General features: G+C 43.4%; 1 protein-coding gene across 1 annotated transcript in view; it reads right to left on the bottom strand.

Moving 5' to 3' along the window:
- Nucleotides 1–2341: 2341 nt before the first annotated feature.
- Nucleotides 2342–19290, bottom strand: part of CYBB (cytochrome b-245 beta chain) — a 34742-nt gene continuing 17793 nt past the window's right edge. The window contains exons 5-13 of the mRNA XM_073358198.2: nucleotides 18181–18326; nucleotides 16642–16832; nucleotides 13217–13346; nucleotides 10711–10803; nucleotides 9361–9614; nucleotides 8505–8667; nucleotides 6345–6491; nucleotides 4432–4556; nucleotides 2342–3650 (exon numbers count right to left, since the gene is read on the bottom strand). Coding sequence (XP_073214299.1) covers nucleotides 3524–3650; nucleotides 4432–4556; nucleotides 6345–6491; nucleotides 8505–8667; nucleotides 9361–9614; nucleotides 10711–10803; nucleotides 13217–13346; nucleotides 16642–16832; nucleotides 18181–18326 — 1376 coding nt within the window. The 3' untranslated portion in view covers nucleotides 2342–3523. The remainder of the gene's footprint in view (nucleotides 3651–4431; nucleotides 4557–6344; nucleotides 6492–8504; nucleotides 8668–9360; nucleotides 9615–10710; nucleotides 10804–13216; nucleotides 13347–16641; nucleotides 16833–18180; nucleotides 18327–19290) is intronic.

The following is a 19290-nucleotide window of genomic DNA, read 5'->3' as shown; positions in this document are numbered from 1 at the left end:
AAGTAGGTGGTCACTTGATAACATCACTACAAGAATCTGGCAGAAAGGTCTAATTAGTGTGAAGGAGCTCCAGAGGACTGCTAATGAGCTGAAAAGGCAGCAAGCAGGCAGGGCACTGGGGGAGTACAAACAAGAGCCAGGAAAAAGAACAGGAGGACTTGTGGCACCTTAGAGACTAACAAATTTATTGAGCATAAGCTTTCGTGAGTTACGGCTCACCTCATCGGATGCATGCAGTGGAAAATACAGTGGGGAGATTTTATATACACAGAGAACATGAAACAATGGGTGTTACCATACACACTGTAATGAGAGTGATCCCTTAAGGTGAGCTATTACCAGCAGGAGAGTGAGGGGGGGAGGGGAACCCTTTTGTAGTAATAATCAAGGTGGGCCCTTTCCAGCACTTTACAAGAACAGTGGGAGGGGAAATAGTTTTACTTTGTGTAATGACACATCCACTCCCAGTCTTTATTCAAGCCTAAGTTAATTGTATCCAGTTTGCACTGAGGGAATCCATAGGACACTACATTTGGGTGCTGGAAGCCTTTTTCCTTGTGTGGTTGCTTAGTGAATGTGTGTGTCTCTCTACCATGCCTGCACTGAAAATCCATTTGTGTAGGGTCCTTTTTCTTGTTTTGCCTCTGCAGGTGGCCCATAACAGTTACTTTAAAGTACTGTACCATGTGTGAGTGTATAGAGAGAACTTTATGCATACAAATCACAAACACAGCCCCCAGGACCTCCTCTTTCCAATACCTGTCTCTCTGTTGTCAAAGAGAAATAGTTCAGCAGTAGGATCAAAAAAGCATTATATGTATTTAAAAATTCCTAAGAATGGACCCATTTAATCATTTGGTGAGCACTTTCGCCATTTCAGAGCTATCCTTGAAAGAGGAGACTGAAAACATGAACTCTATTTTTGTTTATATTTCTGTGCCATGAATATAAAAGCATCAAGCTTTCAAAGACCTGTGAGTTGGGAAGGGGTGTTTTGTCTGAAGTTTGAAAGCTGTTAGCTTCAGGCAAATTGTGACCTGAGTTGAACCAGAGAAACACCCAGAATAATGTAGCTCTTTATCAAGGAATCCCTTGGAATAAACTGGATATCAACAAATCTGAGGAATGAAGGGAGCAGACTAAACCACCTAATTTCTGCCCTAGATGTGTTTTATTCCTACTTGTTTTTAGTAATATTTCAGTAGTGCCGATAGAACCCATTTAAAATAAGGATCCCATTATGCTGGGAGCTGCATGAATAAACAGGTAGACAAGGTCTCTGCTTCAAAGAGCTTACAATTTAATTCAGTTCCTTTAAAACACAAGAAATATGTAGCGACAGCATAATCATCTGTACATTTCTTTTGCCTACTTGAGCAACAGAGAGTTGTTTTTCCGAGAATCTCTCTTTTGGGTAAGGCTATGTCTACACTACAGCTCTGATGCCGCTATGCCACTGTAGAGCTTCTGGTGAAGATGCTCTTAGCTGATGGGAGAGAGCTTTCCCGTTGGCTTAGTAACTCCGACCTCCATGAGAGGCAGTAGCTTTGTTGGCAGGAGGGAGAAGCTCTCCCACTGACATAGCGCTGTCCACACTTGCACTTACGTCAGTGTAACTTATGTCGCTTCGGCAGTGTTCTTCAAACTGTGGGTTGCGACCCATTACTGGGTTGTGACATGTAAGATGCTGGGTTGCCTTGCTCTGGTCAGCACCGCCGACCGGGATGTTAAAAGTCCCGTTGTCAGTGCTGCCCAGCTAAGGCAAGTTAGTGCCTACCTTTTCTGACACTGCACTGTGCCCCAGAAGTCGCCAGCAGCGGGTCTGGCTTCTAGGCAGGAAGACCATGGGGCTCCATGTGCTGCCCTCACCCCAAGCACTGGCTCCGCACTCCCATTGGCTGGGAACTGGCCAATGGGAACGGCGGTGGGGGTGGGGGAGGACAGTGACCGCAGGCGAGAGTCGTGCAAAACCGCTTGTATGCTTCCGCCTAGGAACCAGACCTGCTGCTGGCCGCTTCCGGGGCGCAGCGCAGTCCATGATGCCAGGAAGCCTGTCTCTGCACCCTAGCTGCACTGCTGATCAGGAGCTGCAGGAGGTAAGTTCACACACCAACCCTGCCCTCCAATTCCCTGCCCCGAGCCCCCCCCCCAACCTGGAACCTGTTCCTGCACCCCAAACCCCTCATCCCCAGCCCCACCCCAGAGCCTGCACCCTCAGGCCAGAGCCCTGACCCCCTCCTGCATCCCAACCCCCTGCCCCAGCCCTGAGTCCCCTCCCACATCCTGAACCCATCATTCCCAGCCCCACTCCACAGCCCTCCCCGCAACACTGCAACCCTCTGCCCTAGCCCTGAGCCCCTCCCACACCCCAAACCCTTCATTCCCAGCTCTGTTGGGTTGTGGGCATCAACAATTTTCTTCAACTGGGTCCCCAGAAAAAAAAGTTTGGAAACCACTGGTTTAGGGGTGTGAATAATCCACCATGAGCGATGTAAGTTATACCAAAGTAATTTGTAGTGTAGACATAGCCTAAGTCCCATTCATCCCTCCCCAAATTTGACTTTCTTCCAGAAAATTCCTGTAGCCAAAATAAACTGCATGTTAAGTAGCAAGCATTATGCTAAATCTCTTTTTTGTTTCATAGGATTAAGCTATCATCAGTGTAAACTGGCTCCCCAGGATTCAATCTCTATCGATACCCTGAGGAAGTCATTACAAATGACAGGAAGCTAAAGATAGTAATTGAGACAAACCCCACAAAGAACAGATTTCTGCTAAATTGCTCAGAATGTGGAGGCCCATGCAAATAGACCCAAGGTCAAACAGATTCTTAGGGCTTGTCTACACTATGCAGCTTTTAGCCACAAGGCTGTGTTGACACAGCCTTGTCGCTAAAAGTCAGTGTGTGTGAACGCTCTTTTGCCGTATTTTGTCCGCACTTTTGCCGACAAAATAATTCCAGCCCGCAAGCGGCATAAGCTTTGTAGGCAGGAGAGCGCTCCTGCCAACAAAGCCATGTTCACACAGTCACTTGAGTCAGCAAAACTTTTGTCTTTCTTTGTGGGTGGGCTTTTTATAGGACCCAAGAAAGACAAAAGTTTTGGCGACAACGGTGCAGTGTAGACATATCCATAGTTACACCAGTGTAAATCCAGGGCAATTCCACTGACGCAAAGGGCTTAACATTAGTGTAACTGAGATCAGAATCCAGTCCATAATCTCCAAATTCCAACAGAAAAAGAAACAAGTTCTTTAGTTTTTGGATTTAGCTATTCCTGTATTCTGTCAGAGCCAGTGAATTAAAAGGTTTCAGAGTAGCAGCCGCGTTAGCCTGTATTCGCAAAAAGAACAGGAGGACTTGTGGCACCTTAGAGACTAACAAATGTATTTGAGCATAAGCTTTCGTGAGCTACATGATGAATATGATGCCTCTGATGAAGTGAGCTGTAGCTCATGAAAGCTTATGCTCAAATACATTTGTTAGTCTCTAAGGTGCCACAAGTCCTCCTTTTCTTTTAGTGAGTTAAAAGTTTTCCTTGTTAAAAATGAAGTGTACTCCTCGTGGATCAGCATCTGAGTTGTTGATACACTGCTTATTGAGTGTTTCAGCCAGGGCTTCCGGACCACAGAGGAAGACGCCTACTCTGGAACTGTTAAGAAAGAACATCACAGTGTGGTAAGTAACCAAGCAGGTATTCAATCCACAACAACATGAGTAGGGTGGGTGAGCAAATGGATCATTTGATCTGCAGCTGACAGCCATTAAAGGCACTAAAATAGAACCTTGTATTACAATATGAGCTACTTAATATTAATACATTTAACATCTCTTTAAATCTTCACAGTGCTCTTGAAACAGGAACTAATTTATCCTCCTAAAACCCATGAGGTAGACAGGTAAGATTTATAACTGCTTTTAAAACAGATGACGGGCTAAATCCTGGTCCTCCAGAAGTCAATGGCAAAATTTCCACTGATTTCAATGGAGTCAGAATTTGGTCTAGGGAAATTGAGACAGAGAGGTTAAGGCTCAGATTCTCATAAGCAGCCTCTAATTTTGCTGCTTCCAGTTTTGGGTTCCCAAATGCAGCCCATCCATCTTAAGGCCTGGTTTTCAGAAGCATTAATCATTGACTTCAATTGGACTTACAGATGTTTCTAAAATCAGGCCTTCCATGCATGCAGTTTAACTCCCAAAATTAACGGACATTTTTCAAAATGTAGGTCTAAAGTGGTTTGGCCAAGGCTATCCAACATTTCAGTGGCAGAGCTGAGATTAGAATTTGGGAGTTCCTGGCTCTGAAGTCCATATTCAGTCTCTTGGATCACTTTGCCTCTCAAATATTACCAACATAAGGAGTAAGACAATTTTTTTTATGGCAGCTAGTTTGAGGTAGTCCACAGAAACTATAGATCTGAACTCTGGTTTACCTTGGGTGCTGACTTGCAATGGTTTTGAACTCATTTTCCCAGTTGGGTCTGCCATACAAGGTTTTCTGTTTCAGACCCGTAATCACATCTTTCTCTTCATCATGGTGTACTGTAAAATGAGTGGCCTATGGGAAAGGAGACAAAGACTTTAGGGAACAGTGTAAGGAGAAATTTAGAGATGGATACTTTAGCACAAGTTTAGAAAGTTAGCCCTATTAGCATGCAGTGGAATTATCTGCAGGCCAGAAGAGCTCCTCTTGGATGTGGAATTTATGTTTGATCTCAGGGCTTGAAAATATTAATCCTTAAAGCAAGTAATAAGCTTTCTGTTGTAGTGAACTGCCTGATTTAGGTTCTTTGATGGTACTGTAAGGACAAGATTCTCCCCCCCATTTATACTGGTGGGGTCCCATTCAGGTTGCACTGGTATGTCTGAAGGGAACGTGTGTCCCTGTGAAATCTTTTCTCTTCTCCCTATGTAATTTCCATCTACATCAACAGAGTTAAGTGCATGATTCAAAGTTCACAAATGTCAATGGAAAGACTTATGTTTACTTCAGTAGGATATGGATTAGGCCCTAACAGAATTACTAGTTATATTCGAGGAAAGAATTAGAGAAGTGACTTATTCGGAACCAAGAGGTATACAACCTTACTTCTTCTCTTCCCCACATCTAAAAGCGTGACAACTTCCCGCCCCCTCCACTCACAGAATTTTGTGTGGGTGGAATATAAGTAGAGTGAAATATAATCAAAAGAATTAAAATAAGCCTCTTTCCTGACTGACTCACCCATTTCTCAAGTATCCAATGGAAGGTTTGGGACCTGGGTCTCCCAAAACCAGTCTATATTGTCCTATCCCATAGGGAGATGTAAAAGAGCCAGGAAACTTCTGAAGGAAATGTGTTGCCACTGGCTGAGTCCCATTACTGTGCATTAGCTGGAGTTACTGCTCAGTTGCAGAGAGACAAGCTCTCTTAAGGGAGACCACAGGTCCCAAGGAGGAGGGCTAAACAATCCCCGAGCCCAAGGAGAGAGACTTTATTTCCAGTGTATTTGTATTGAATAAATATTCCCCTCCTCAGGTTCTATTTATCTCACATTCTTTTAGACTGGGTGGAGTTCTTAAGCAACCCTGAGAGAAGAGAACCTGAGACAGGGAGAGCCTGCAGCACTACACTAGGTCAAGGGGGGGCGGGGTGCCAGAGGGCGGGCAGGCCCTATGACAGGGCAATGTTGGGTTTTAAGCACTATTACCAAGGCTAAGACTTTAGTCATGAGTATTTTTAGTTAAAGTCATGGACAGGTCACAGGCAGTAAACAAAAATTCATGCCTCGTGACGTGTCCATGACTTGTACTATATATCCCGGTCTAAATCTTGGGTGCCCTGGATGGGGAAGATCCAGGGGGACATTGTGTACTCTGGGGCAGGGGACTCCGCGGGTGCTCTGGGGCAGAGGGTGGCCCGGGACTACCACTGGTATTCCGGGGGGGGGGGGGAGGGCGGTGGCATGCAGCCCGGGACCGCCACTGGCGCTGGGGGGGAAGGGGGCACAGCCCATGTCCCTGCAGTCAGTCACATCAGCTGCTGCAGAAGTCATGGAGGTCCCGGAAAGTCACAGAATCTGTGACTTCAATGAGAGACTCACAGCTTTAACTATAACCAATAGAAATTCTATTTTTAGCATATGGAAACTTCTCAGTTGGCCATAGGTTTGTGCAACTTTTCTTTCTGACAATATCCTTCTAAAAATAAAATCCCTGACAGCCATACAAGGGCCAGGAGAATGGTACAGCTCCTTTTTGAATGTTTTTACCTTCACAGAAACAAACCAACCACCCCCAAATGATGTTAAAATAATAAAAAAAATCCATGACACTTAAGGGACTGACATTTCCCCAGAGTGGTTACCTGAGATTCATCCCAGCCTGTTAGGTAGATGTTGTAACTGAGAAATCCTGCATTGTCCCTCTCCTGCATTTGATTCTCCAGAGACTGCAAGAGGTCAGCAAACCATTCAAAGGCATGAGTGTCTCTGCACAGCCAGTAAAAATAGATCTGAAAGAGACAGAATTAAACTCTTATCTTCTGTATGCACTTACGCATTTCCACATCCATCATGTTTGCTGATTCAAATGGGGATTTTTAGAGGCACGGTTTCCTGGTGGTTTAGAAATTCCCCTTGTGACTAGAGTTGATAGGAAGTTCATCTGGCATCATAACTGTTTGGAGGCTGGAAGAGCTGTGGAGCAGAGTTAATGATTATGTGAGAAGGGAAACAGTTCCCCCTTTTCCCTCCACCAGTGACCTATTTACAGTATCATGCTGCCTCTCCATCCCTGCTCCCTCAGAGTAGCAATTAGTTAAGCCATTCAAAAATGACTTGGAAGAAAACCTGTCTCCAACTGTGCAGCCAATGAAGCAGTAGGCAGCAGAACTGGTCCAGTTCCTCTACCCAAGGGGAGGGGGCAGAGGGGATGTGACCTCAGGTGCACAGAGGAACTGTGGGGGATCCCTCTGCCCCAACACATAGGGCAATTTCAAGACCAAAGGCATGGCTGGTGGACCAGCGACTACTTAGTTCCATTGACCTAAAATCCCACCCTGCCCAGAGAGAGGAGAGCAGCACATGCCAACGCTATTGCAACCCGAAGCTGGCAACAGTGTAATAGAGGTGGTAAAGTGCCTTTATTGCTGCCTTCCTCAGTTCAGTGGAAAGCTACTGGGTGTAGCCCACCTTCCCTGTGCTGAATTTGGCCCATAGGCTTGTCACTGCTTCTTCTGTCATCTCTTGAGCTGCGAACAGAGGAGAAGCAAACAGAGGAAGTTCGGCTGGGGGGGGGAGGGGGAGTTCCCACAGAATTTTTTGCCCTTCAGGCTTCTGGGAGCAAGAAATACAACATCTGAAGAGGCTCTTAGAAGGAAGACAATATGGATAGTGAGCGATCAGCTGTTGTGACCTGCACAGGATATGCCATGTTTGTCTTTCTCCCAGAGGATAGAAGTGACTTTGTCTGTATGAAGTGCAAGCTAGTCTCTGTATTGGAAGAGAAGGGTAAAGGACTAGAGACCCAAGTATCAACCCTACATTGCATCAGAGAAAATGAAGACTTTCTGGATAGAAGTCAGCGCATGAGCATGCTGAAGAATCAGAGAGGGCAGTGCAGAATGGGGAAGAAAATTGGCAGCATGTGACCTCCAGAAGAAGAAAGAAGAGAACTCATGTACCCGGAATGCAGATAGAGGTAAGAATCCATTTTCAGGCTCTCTGCACAGGTACTATGGTGGAGAATGGTTTTGAAAAGTCATCTGAGGGAAGGGAGCAGAGGGAGACCCCATCGGCCAGAAGGCATGGAATGCATTGTCCTAGGGAAGGGGTTTCCACGACTACCACTCCCAAGAGGAGGGTTGTGGTGGTCGGGGACTCCCTCCTCACGTGAATGGAGTCATCTATTTGCCATCCAGACCGGGAAACTCAAGAAGTGTGCTGCTTGCCCGGAGCTAGAATTTGGGATGTGACGGAGTGTCTGCCGAGACTGATCAAGTCCTCGGATCGCTACCCCTTCCTACTTCCCCACATGGACACCAATGATATTGCCAGGAAGGACCTTGAGCAGGTCACTGCAGACTATGTGGCTCTGGGAAGAAGGATAAAGGAGTTTGAGACACAAGTCATGTTCTCGTCCGTCCTCCCTGTTGAAGGAAAAGGCCCAGGTAGGGAACATCGAATTGTGAAGGTAAATGTGTGGTTACGCAGGTGGTGTCGGAGAGAGGGCTTCGGATTCTTCGACCATGGGATGTTGTTCCAGGAAGAAGGATTGCTAGGAAGAGATGGGATCCATCTATCAAAGAGAGGGAAAAGCATCTTCACAGGCAGGCTTTCTAACCTAGTGAGGAGGGCTTTAAACTAAGTTCGCCGTGGGATGGAGACCTAAGCCCTGAGATAAGTGAGGAAGTGGGATACCAGGAGGAAACACAAGGAGGAGGGTGCAACGGGGAGGCCTCCTGATTCATACCGAGAAAGCAGGGCAATCATTCATTGGGAAGGTTTTGTACACTCAGGGGACATACCTTTTTGAGTCTTAGATTGGTTGCATCATTGCAGTATTTGTACCAGACAGACTTGAGTACAGATGCAAATGGAGTGACCCCTATTCCAGCTCCAACAAGCATCACAGTTTCATAACTGAATACATCTTCACTAGCTGTGCCAAAGGGGCCATCCACAAGTATCCTAAAAGAAAGAGTACAATTAATAATATAAAAATATCATCTATATATCTATCACCACACAAAAAAAGTGTGGGCTCGAGTCTTCCCTATATCCAAGTACCACTTGGTAAAGGGTAGGGTGGGGCACTGTAAAACTAGTTACAGCTCCCTGATTCTGTGACACCCAGCCCCAGTCTGACATAGAGCAGTCTAGGGGCTGCTCTAATTTACACCAGTGAAGGGTTGGTATAATGGAGCTCTCCCCAATTAAACCCCCTTGCTGGTGGTGGGAAAGACCAGTGGCACAGAAGCTGTTTCTACTGATTTTATGTCAGTGTGGAGTTTTCCTCCACTAGTGGAATTCTGCACTGATCACTTATAGCCAGAACCAGAGCCTGAGAATCTGGCCCATAAATTTAAGGTTAAGGTTGCTCAAGTGCATTTTCCATTGACAGAATACCTAGATTTTGGAGTCAATCACCAGATTCACCTCCTCAAAAACACTTGTCCCAGTTCAGCAAAATGTGCATTTTAAGAAAACTGATTTTTATGAGCAGGCATGGAATGAAAATTTAGAGGGTAGCCATCAGCCAGGATGGAGGGAGTCAAGGAATGTGTGATGCATGCCGCCAAAGAGAGTAGGTCTAATTTTAGGCCTAGCAAACTTGATATAACATTGTCCCTTTTCAGAGATTATCATGGAGATTGCACATACTTTGGCAATTTCCATGCTTCTTGAAATTCTTTTTTGTCACATCCACAGGCACTGGACAAGCCCTCTGTCCAGTCTCCTACAATACGGATGTGAATGCTGAAGTAATCCTCTTCAGGGGCAGAAGTCAGTGTGAAAGGGTGCCACTCCAGATGAGACACTGTGGGACACTGGACAAAAATGTACTGCCCAACTTCCATCTTGAAGCCCTTTTTCATCATCTGGAGCTCAAATGTTTTGAAGGGATGATTGACCACCTAAGGGCACAAAATACAAAAGGCTGTCAACAGCTGCACTGTTAGCCCCATCCATTATCACCACATCCATCACCATCACACATCATATTTCACTGTGAAAGCAAAATAAACTGGTCAAACTGTCTTTCAAAGAACACAGGACAGTCTGAGGAACAGCATCTGACAGCTGGACAGGAGGCTGTAGAACGGTCTAAATTGTTGATAGAAACATTTTCATACCATTCTTGTGGCTATTATTTATCATTTAACACAAAGTGTTATAGGGCAGCCAGATACATCTAGTATATTGTCGGGGTTGTGTATGTGTGTGACTAATTCAGGTGCAGTTTGTCAGTGCCACAGAATGGATCACATGTTCATGAAGTTGAGGGGTGGAGGTTAGCACACTGGCAGGACATTGGATTGACAGCACTGGAAACTGAAGCCTTCCGTGTATACCCACATGGGAGTTATGGCATGGGCATTTGCCTTGCCCCTATGGTTTTTTAAGCCTAGCTGGAAATGACCATCTTGAGGCGCAAGACAGTAATTCAGTCTCTATGACTATTTAACATTGACCTCTCTGCTGAGTCTGCCAGCAATTTTCAGGAGAGGTTTGGAGAAGGAGATCTAGTCTATTGGCTAACTTCAGAACTGGCTAGCTTTGTAATTATTTGTATTACTGTAACATCTAGAGGCCCAACTGAGAGAGGACCTCATTGTGCTTGGCACTGTACAGAAACATAGCGAAAGACATTTCTTGCCCAGGAGAACCCACAGTATAAGCAGACAAGACAGATAAAGGGTTGGAGAAAGGAAGTATCATTATTCCCATTTTGCAGGTGGGCAACTGAGGCACACAGAGATTCAGAGTAACATTTCTAAAAGCACTTAAATAAATAGAAGTGCAGCTGCGCTGCTGAAGGGACCCATTTTGGTTAACAGCATCCAGAACACTTCCCAAGGGTACTTTCTCTAATAAACGCATCCTGGTGTGGGGAAGTCCATGCCTTTTCCTGCAGACACTCACAATACTGTATTCTCGACTACTGATAGCAAGTAATGGGAAGACCGAGGAACATTTTGCCCAAGATAAACACATAACATTGATACACACCTTTGTGATTACCACCTTCTGCTGTGATCGCCAAAATCGCACCAACCTCTCAAAGAAGTACAAAATCATAGGAACCACTACCCACTTCCATGTCTGTTAGCAGAACAAAGATAAGAAGAAAATGAGAAGGGGAAGCAACATATATGTTGATAAGATATTTTACATAAAATACTGGCGGCTTTATACACACAGACATTCATTTCAGTGAATTGATGCTCTTCATCACTCAGTCTGGGGAACCTGATACATCACATCAAACCTTCAAAACAACTTCCTCCTTTGAGAGTGGATTTTCCCTCTAGCAAGTGTTGCAGATGGATTTACAATCTGCTACCATACAGCTGGCTGGTTATAGAACAGGATTCTCCTGTGCGTGGTCCTTCCCCTTTGGCTAAAGTTCAGAGTGACTTTGAGCACAATATGGTTAATAGGTACATATTTTTTTCTTTCGAAGTAGAGTCAGGGTGCAGGATAGAGATTCTTAAATCCCAACGTGAGGATCAGAAGACTGGATGAACAAGAGGCCTACATTTGGTGGATAGGATTTTCTGAAGTGAAGAGTTTAGAGTCATCAGGTGTACTTTCTCTGGAAACTTCTGAGGTTAATTTGAATTGGTCAATTCTAGTTTCAAAGCAGAGGGCTTGGATTTTTCAGGCTTTATATGAAGGAATAAGTATAAATAGTCTCAAGACTCAATCACTTTCTTAGTTCAGCATTTATTTTCTCTTGACTTTTGACTCTTCATGCACATACAGTATGTAAAACTAAGAGTACATTATACATTAAAAAGGTTAGTAAAAAAATCATAAGAATAAATTAATACCATAACCACACTGATTGAAATGGAGCTACACATGCAATCAGTTTGGCACATTTAAACTATGTGGGTTTGTAAACTGGTGGTTATGTGACCTCTGATGGGATCTGGGTGATGAGTTCATTTCAAAAATATTTTCAAAGAAATGGGACTGTCAGGTTGAGTAGCAAGCCCTGGAATATTATGACATTTTAAAAAAATCCATTATGATCTAACAAGTTTGAAAAGCAATCAAGAACCAGCTGAGTTTAGACTTGCCCCTCATGAACATAATGGAGCAAATTCTGCTCTCATTTACACACATGCAACTCCATAGCTTTTACTCAGAAAATGAGTCTGCTTTTGTCACAGAAGTACTTTTAATAGTGACCCAAAACACTAGGAAATAAGAGTCACTCAGCACATTAGAACTATAATGCTGACCCTCTCCTGGTGATTATACTCTCAGTTGATTATGCTGAACAGTGCCTTCTCTTCACATCTGGATCTAAATCTGTGGTAGTCTTCCTTCATCTTCACAAGACAGTGGTTCCTACTGATAGATTTGGATGGAACCTGAGATCTAGTCAAGGAATGCAGCTGCACGGTTGGCGATCACGTGAGTGCCAGAAGCTTTGGTAGCACAATAAGATCGCCAGTGACAGACATGAACTGAATACCCAATTGAACAGACATGAACAGACAGACTACTTTAAGGATCTAGCTAGTGATCAGTCCAGATGATGCTGGGTCTCTCTGGGGTTTGCCATCATGATGAGGTCTCAGTTGAAAACTCCCTTAAAATGAACATATTATTCTCAACGTTCCTTAAGCCATTGTTTTACATTAATGCATGGTACCTACCTTAATGATACGAAATATTCCCTCTCAATATTATTTCTTATTTGTATTTCAGTAGCACCTAGAGACTCCAATCATAGGCCAGGAACCCCATTGTGCTACACATTGTACAAACATAACAAAAAGACTATCCTTGCCCTGAGGAGTTTGCAATTTTCCCTTTCCTGAGCATGCTAATATATAATTTTGAATAAACCTTGCAAGGTCATGATTATATTCTAGTGAATGGTTCTCATATTTTTTTGGTATGTCAATCTTGTTCAATATTTTTCCCTTTCCTTTTGCCCATCCTGTTAAATATGAACATTTTAGTTTAGAGATGGTCAGGACCAATACAGGAAACTTAAATTGTCTCTGAAGAAGAGGTATTTGGAGATCCACAGATGGGACCAATATCGGAATTACTGCAGATGGTAGTTCAACGAGCTCGGGAGGCTGGGTTGGTGCTATCATCTTGGATGTGGTCACTCAGTGCTGACTGGCCAGTGTTCTTACGTCAGATGTTTTCCCCAGAAGTTCTTCTTTCCCTGGGTAGCCCACCCAACAATGATATACAACTTGGTGATCTCCAATACCTGGGCCTCCAAGTATCTGCTCAAAAGCGAGACATTTAGGTGATACCCTCCATGCAGTGGAGTTGGGGAGTCCTTCTTTAGTCTATCTTTGATTACAATCTGCCATTTCAAAATGTTAAAAAACAAGTGATTTCCCACTGAAGCTCGTGGTTTACTGCATATTTAGATTCAGATGAATCTTTCTATAGTATCTAAACATGTAGTTTCACACAAAAAGTGAAAGATTTTGAAGACTTTCACTACTGTATTTATACTTAAGACAATAGAACATACCATAGGAGGATTTCCAGCAAACTGGGGGATAGGACATGATGGTATTTTTCCCCACTGAGTGAAGTTCTTTTCACATATTTTTGGATCATGCTTTTTCAAACTCTCAGCTGTCTGTCCACGTACAATACGGCTTGAAGAGAATACAAAATGTTAATGTAAATTAAATGATATCTAATACTTACAGTTATTATATTCAACAATTTATTTCTGCACTGTTAATATCCTTTTTTTCTGGTAAGAGTCTACTACACTGCTCAATCTGCAGATTTGCTACTAAAATAAGGAGAAAGGGGAGGCAAATCTGTATTGATTTCCTAGGGGAAACCTCCTCACATAAAACATCAAGTGAAGAATTGAGAAATACTACAGTTACAATTTGTAATAATGTGGTTACAAAGGGAATATTTCATTTGTTTAAAAGAAAGCCTGAATTTTCCTTCTGCCTGTTCTATTTCTATCCCTTTGAAATAAAAGGGGTGGAAAGATCAGGATCCTCAGTTTATCAGTGACCATAACTAAAATTACTGCAAACAAACTTCAGCTGTACAAGTCATGTTTGACTTCTCCTGTCTCTTGGAAGCTGTGGACTAGATCTTCAGCTAGTCAGTCTCTCACATCCTAGCTGGTGCAAAAAAGTCAATCACTATAATGACTGACACCAGTTGAGGATCTCCCCCTGACTTCTAGCATCACTTTGGTTATTGCTTTTCCATACACAGATGACATGCAGCTATGAGTTGTATATTTTCCATCACTCAAACTATACTGAGTCTGCCAGTACCTGGTTACTTGTGACATCTATCCATCACACATTAAAGACTAATCTTCCTTCTAGGTGAAAAGTCTTCTGTCCAATATTTCTGATTACCTTTTCATTCTTCTTATACTCAAAAACTTCAACTTTGCTCCTAAGGCCAAATACACTGGAATTATTTTAGTCTCAAGCTGATCCTTTCTTCTAACATCTCTCCTCTCTGTACAACTGCCTACTACCTTGAGATCATAGCTAGAACTTATCCTTTCCTCTACAGAAATCTTATTCCTGCCTTCATCTCCTCCCATTTAGACTACTGAAGTTCTCTCTTGGCAATGTTTCTAATCATTGCTCTCAAAACTTCAAGGTTTTCATTATTGCAAGTTTAATCTATCAAGGTTGTAAGTAAAAAGACAACTTTGACTGATAGTTATTGCTCATTTACCTCCTATTGTAAATAGAGACAAAAAGATACCACTGCGTTGTAACTACTGACAAGTGTTGACTTTTTAATGAGAGGTGTTACTTTTGCTCCAGGAAACATGAACCATTCTTATCCTCTCTTGCTTCATTAGCTTTCTATCCATCCCAGATATTAAAAAAGCAAAAATTTCCATCCTAGTTTTCAAAACATGTCCTGGACTTACATCTAACATGTTAACTTCATAGTCACCCTCTCATCTGTTTGCTATTTCTACTCCTCCAGTTGTAATCTCTGTGACAGAGTATACCAACCCACACTGGGCAAGCAGAGGTTAACCAGTCAGGCCATGCCCGTGTCTCTGCTGTGCATGTCTCAGGTGGCGGGAGCAGATAAAAGGAAGCTGGCCAGCTCAGTCAGGGCTGACTGAGGAGGAGGATGACGTGTGCTGCTTGTTCCAGTAAGCCCTCCAGACTCCTGAGGTGGGTATCCCGGACTACGCTACGGAGAGCACACTGGCTGTGGAGACCAACTTGGATGCTGAACGTGGAAGACAGGCCCACAAATGGACTTAAGGGTACGAAGTGACCCAGGGAACATATTGGAGCCGATAGTGGAGCCCTAAATAGGGAGGTTACCGGCTTCACAGGGCCCTGGGTCAGAGCCCGGTGGAATAGGGTGGGCCCGGGTTCCCCTGCTATGCTGGCAGGTGGGCATTATTGCTGGAGACCCCAGCCACAGACTGTTCATTTGTTCTGCCTCAGCCAGGTGGATGAAGCCCTGATTGCACTTGTTTGCCCCCGGCAGGAGGCCCAGAGCCTACAGACCGTTCATTTTTTCTGCCCTGCCTAGGGGGCCAAAACCTCTTTGTGGTTATTAATCCCAGCTAGGAGGCTGAAAAGCTACAGACTGTTCATTTGCTCTGCCCTGCCCAAAGAGCCGGAGTCCCTGACTGTGTTTGTCTGGCCCAGTTGACAGTTGTGATGACTTTGACAGGGTGTATCAACCGTGCACTGGGCAAGCGGAAGCACCCCTCCCTCCAATGGATGCACAGAGCCCCTGTAACAATCCCTTTTCTGACTTCTCCCTGGGGCCATTCACAGTTGAGGGAGGAAGTGTTTTTGCACAGTCATCATTATTGACCATTTTAAAAGAACTCTTTCCCATCTTCTGGACCACTCAATTTCTCTTTTAAAAGATCACATCAAGAACTTCCTCTTAACTGTAGTTTAAGAGCATGAATTAAGAAATGCTGCTTGTGACTAAATGCTATTTAGCTTTCTGTCCTGCTTCATACATCTGTTCTATAATTTTAAACAGTAACTGGAGTTCATTTTTCCTAGTACTAAAGTTGCCTCACTTTCGCTTTATAACTTCTAAAGCTATTTTGCAAAGGGAAAAAAAGAGGAACGAAATGAACGATTCACAGGGAAAGAATACGCCTGTTTGGAATTTAGAAGCTGTCTCTAAGTCACAACAATTAATGTTTGTCTATAAATAAACCTGCAATCACTGAAATCCAATTTTGAAACATTAATGGACTGCTAATATTAACAATGTTTGGAAAGATAATTCCTTGTTAGATTTAGCGCTAAGGCAACAAAAATGTGTTTGTTGTTGTGTTATTTCCTTTGGACAATTTCACGTGGTGTATTATGTAATTCCTTCTAGGAAATAAGACTGAGCTAAGTTATAGGAAGAGAAACCCTACACAGGAAAGAACTTTCTAATTAGAAAATCAAAAAGTGAGTATCGGTGAATCTAAATATGACCAGCTTTTGTAAAGATTTATGCATGTGACAACTTGTCTCTGATATGCGTAAGTGTTTGTAGGATTGGGCCAATAATCACTATCAAGATAACAGCATCTTAAATCACTAATCAGATACATTACATGTCTCTGTTTGTTGGGCTTCAATTTATAGTACATGAACTACCATTGACAGAATAAGGAGTAATGGTCTCAAGTTGCAGTGGGGGAGGTCTAGGTTGGATATTAGGAAACACTATTTCACTAGGAGGGTGTTGGAGCACTGGAATGGGTTACCTAGGGAGGTGGTGGAATCTCGTTCCTTAGAGGTTTTTAAGGTCAGGCTTGACAAAGCCCTGGCTGGGATGATTTAGTTAGGGATTGGTCCTGCTTTGAGCAGGGGGTTGGACTAGATGACCTCCGGAGGTCCCTTCCAACCCTCATCTTCTATGATTCTATGTATCTTGTAGTGTATGCAGTGAATGTTTACAAATACTTACCCAGCTCCATGAATGACAAGTCCAATAAAGAAGATGACAAAGAGATGGTGGGTGTACCAAAATACTTCAAAATAGGACCTTCGAATGGTTTTAGTGGATGATGTGATGATTAATATAAGGGCCAATGTAATGATGACACCACTGAGACCTGCCAAATACGTGAAAGCTACATATAGGCCACCTTCGGGGTTCTGTGAAATAAACACACATAGGGGTTTCAATGAAGACAATTTATCAAAATTGAATTGGGCACCATTAGTCTTTTTCATTTCAGAATCTTTAAGGAGATGGCATTCTGTAAGAAACAGCATGGGAATAGTTAAAGTGTCAGCAGTGATCAGAAGTTGATAGGAAAAAGGGAGGGGGATAGAGGAAGTCATCTGGGGTCTTTGAGGACGAGAGTAATGCAATCACACTTATTTATATTATATTTGAAGTTTTTGGTTAGGGATACATCCAAACCCCATCCATGTCACCAGAGCTGTAGGCATGTCTAGAAGGCTACTAGAATTGTGCTGGGTTACAAGATGATGTTCTGGGACACCGTGGTTACAGCATGTTAAAAAACAGTCAAAGTAGTAGAGTTGACTGACAATTAGAAGAAGCCTTTTGAGCCTCAGAAGCTTCAACCTGAACCCACCATTCATCCACACTGGGGTGAAATCCTGGTCCAACTGAATCAATGGGAATTTTGCCATTGACTTCAGTGGAGTCAGGACTTCACCTCGCAGGTGGGATTTTCAAATGCACCTAAGTAATTTAGGAGCACAAGTCCAATTGATTTTCAAAGGACTTGTGGTCCTAAGTCACTCCAGTGTTTATGCACACCCTATGTCTGCTACACTGCACTTGTACTGAATCTGAGTAAACTAAATGGAAGAGGGAAAGAAAGTATTTTCTACTCATTGGCACATGGAAGTGGGAGTCAGAAATTCTGGGTTCTGTTTCTAGCTCTGCCACTGGCTAGTTGTGTGGGGAAAAAATGTCACTGAAGTCCATTTTCACAGCTGTGTGTCCAAAGTTAGGAGCCTACATCCATATGTAGGTACCAATATGAACGTTCTGCTTTTCAGTGGTGCTGAGCACCTGCAGCTATCAATAAAATCAATAGGAATTGTGGGTGCTCAGCAGATGTGTGTGTTTGTGTGTGAGAGAGAGGGGGCGGGAGGGGGCAACAACAAACAGACCTTAATTGTAGGAATTCAAGTTTGAAGATTTTAATCTTCACATCTCTGTGACTTTCTTAGCCCATCTGAAAAATAGGGGTAATAGTGATGCTTATCTAGCTACCTTGCACAGGCGCAGTTTAATGAATTATGTTTCTAAAGGACTCAGACTGTTAGAGGACAAATGTGAGCTATTACTGAAGTTCAGCATCACTATTATTAATTATTGCCAAATATAGAGGAATACATTGTGCAGGGTTTGTTCCTGTAATGTGGTCGAAACACAGATTCAGCCTACTAACCATACTGAATAACAAAATGTCCTTGACACAGTTGCATAGGTGAATATTCCCCATGGCACAGGGTCACTTACCGGAATTTTTTTTCGGACAAAATTCAGATATGTTTCTTCTTGCTCGTCACCAAGATCAGAGAGAGCAGCTTGAATAGTTCCTTTCGCTTCAACACGTGCATCCACACACCTCTCTACATTAAATAAGTGTGCAATGGTGTGTATGGCTGTGAGTGACAGAGAAAACAACATGGCTTGTGTTAGGTAAGTGTTATACCATTTCCTGTACAGGTACCTCAGAAAAAGTTTCTGGCTTTTGACCACTAGGGCATTGTCCAAACTACAGAAGAGAACCTTTGCTCTCTATCACCATGTATCTGGGAGACTCGCAATCATCAGTGGATTTTATCCCCACAACTACCCTGTCAGGAAGGAGTGTTATGCCCATTTTACAGATGGGGAACTGAGGCACAAGACAGACTAAGTGATTTGAGCAACACAGAAAGTCAAGTGGGGGTGCACGCTCAGCACTTTCTGAAATTCAGGTCCCTTTGAGATGTCTTTAGTCACATTCGAAAATTTGGGCTGAGGGGTCTGATCCTGTAATTGTACAAAACTCAGGTGGTCTGAGCTGTGTTCCCAGCTCTGGCACAGACTTCCTGCTTGACCTTGAGCAAGTCACTTAATCGGTTTGTGCCTCAGTTCCCTTTCTGTAAAATGCCAATAATAATACAACAGCCGTACCTCAGGAAGGGACGACAGCGGTAGTGAGAAGCTCAACGTATTCTTGTTTGTGAGCTGCTCAGATACTGTGATGATCAGCACCATAGAAAAGTCTATGGCGAGTCTACATAACAAGAAGGGGAGAAAGCCCATTTACCCAATCCTTCATATGCAGCTTGTCTTTCTTCACTCTCCTTATTTACTACAATTTACTACAGTTTGGAAACAAGCCACAGAAAGCATTAAATGCTGGGTATCAGTTTTTCTGAGGGCATGGCTGAATACCCTTTATTAAAGAGTAGCCTGCACTGGAATAACAGAGAGTTGTCTTTTGCCACTTCGCTTTCTGCTAGTTTCAGACTAGCATTTGGAAATGGATTTAACCCATGCCATGTGTCATTCTCTTAGTTTAGTGAAATGAGGTACCTGGTCATAAACTCCAGAGACACTGCTTCCATTTGGATTCTG

The sequence above is a fragment of the Lepidochelys kempii genome, chromosome 1 (genome assembly GCF_965140285.1).
Source record: "Lepidochelys kempii isolate rLepKem1 chromosome 1, rLepKem1.hap1, whole genome shotgun sequence".
Classification (NCBI taxonomy): domain Eukaryota; kingdom Metazoa; phylum Chordata; order Testudines; family Cheloniidae; genus Lepidochelys; species Lepidochelys kempii.
Note: the sequence above shows the minus strand (reverse complement) of the source record. Positions and strands in the feature narration are given on the sequence as shown.